Source organism: Saprolegnia diclina (assembly GCF_000281045.1).
Source record: "Saprolegnia diclina VS20 unplaced genomic scaffold supercont1.147, whole genome shotgun sequence".
NCBI classification, from domain to species: Eukaryota; Oomycota; class Saprolegniomycetes; order Saprolegniales; family Saprolegniaceae; genus Saprolegnia; species Saprolegnia diclina.
The window spans coordinates 1-832 of record NW_008246214.1 but is presented as its reverse complement, the minus strand read 5'-3'; the positions used below and the strand labels follow the sequence as shown (position 1 = coordinate 832).

General features: G+C 59.0%; 1 protein-coding gene across 1 annotated transcript; it reads left to right on the top strand.

Moving 5' to 3' along the window:
* Nucleotides 1–556: 556 nt before the first annotated feature.
* On the top strand, nt 557–807 carry SDRG_16692 (hypothetical protein; the record flags this gene model as incomplete). Its single annotated transcript, XM_008622910.1, has 1 exon — nt 557–807. A coding segment is annotated over exon 1 (165 nt), but the record flags the coding sequence as incomplete, so codon positions are not given.
* Between the last annotated feature and the right edge of the window lie 25 nt (nt 808–832).

Genomic DNA, 832 nt, shown 5'->3' with positions numbered 1-832 from the left:
CAAAATGGCAGCACTTTTCCGAGCAACTTGATCGATTGATAAATTGATAATAAGTAGAACCGAGTACTCTTGTGCATAAATTCGCGCGTCGTCTTTGGACGACCCCATGTCATGCTTGAGGCGCGCCTCGGCCATGATTTCTGCGTGGACACGCATCTTGAGCGCCATCTCGGTCTCGCCTCGTCCGGTGCTCGAGCTTGGCTTCTCGGATCCCAGCGACGCGTTTGGTCGCAACCGCTTGCTTGTGGAAGGAAAACTCTGGTTGCGGAAGCCACCAGGGGTCACGTGACCCATGAAGCCACGGAGGAGCGCATCAACCATGGACGCGGCATCGGTCTTTTGCTTCAATGCTGGCGGCTTATTTGGTCGTTGAGAGTGCACCAAGGGGATGTCGGTTGCTCCCGGCACACTTGGGGACGCTGACGTCAAAGTTGCGCGTTTGCGGGCAATTGTCGCCGCCAGGGCCTGTCGTATCTGTGCCCACCATGCTGGCGACTGCCGAATACCACGATGGCTCGGAAACCGGACGATCCTCGCTCGGTTTCAGTGGCCAAGGGTTGAGGTGCGTGTCGGTTTTACGATCCTTTGGCAATCTTGCTCGGCCAAACGTCGTTCAGTATTCTTTCTGTCATTTGAAAGCCATGGCGACGCCACCCCGTTCCCCGCGCCGCGTGCCCGGCTCCCGCACCGCCGTCGAGGCGGGCGAGCAGGGCATGGCCCAGCTTCTCGAGCGCAATCGAGAGTGGGCCGACGAGATGCGGGCGAAGGACCCGAATTTCTTCACCAAGCTCGTGGACCAGCAGTCGCCCGAGATCCTCTGGATCGGCTGCTC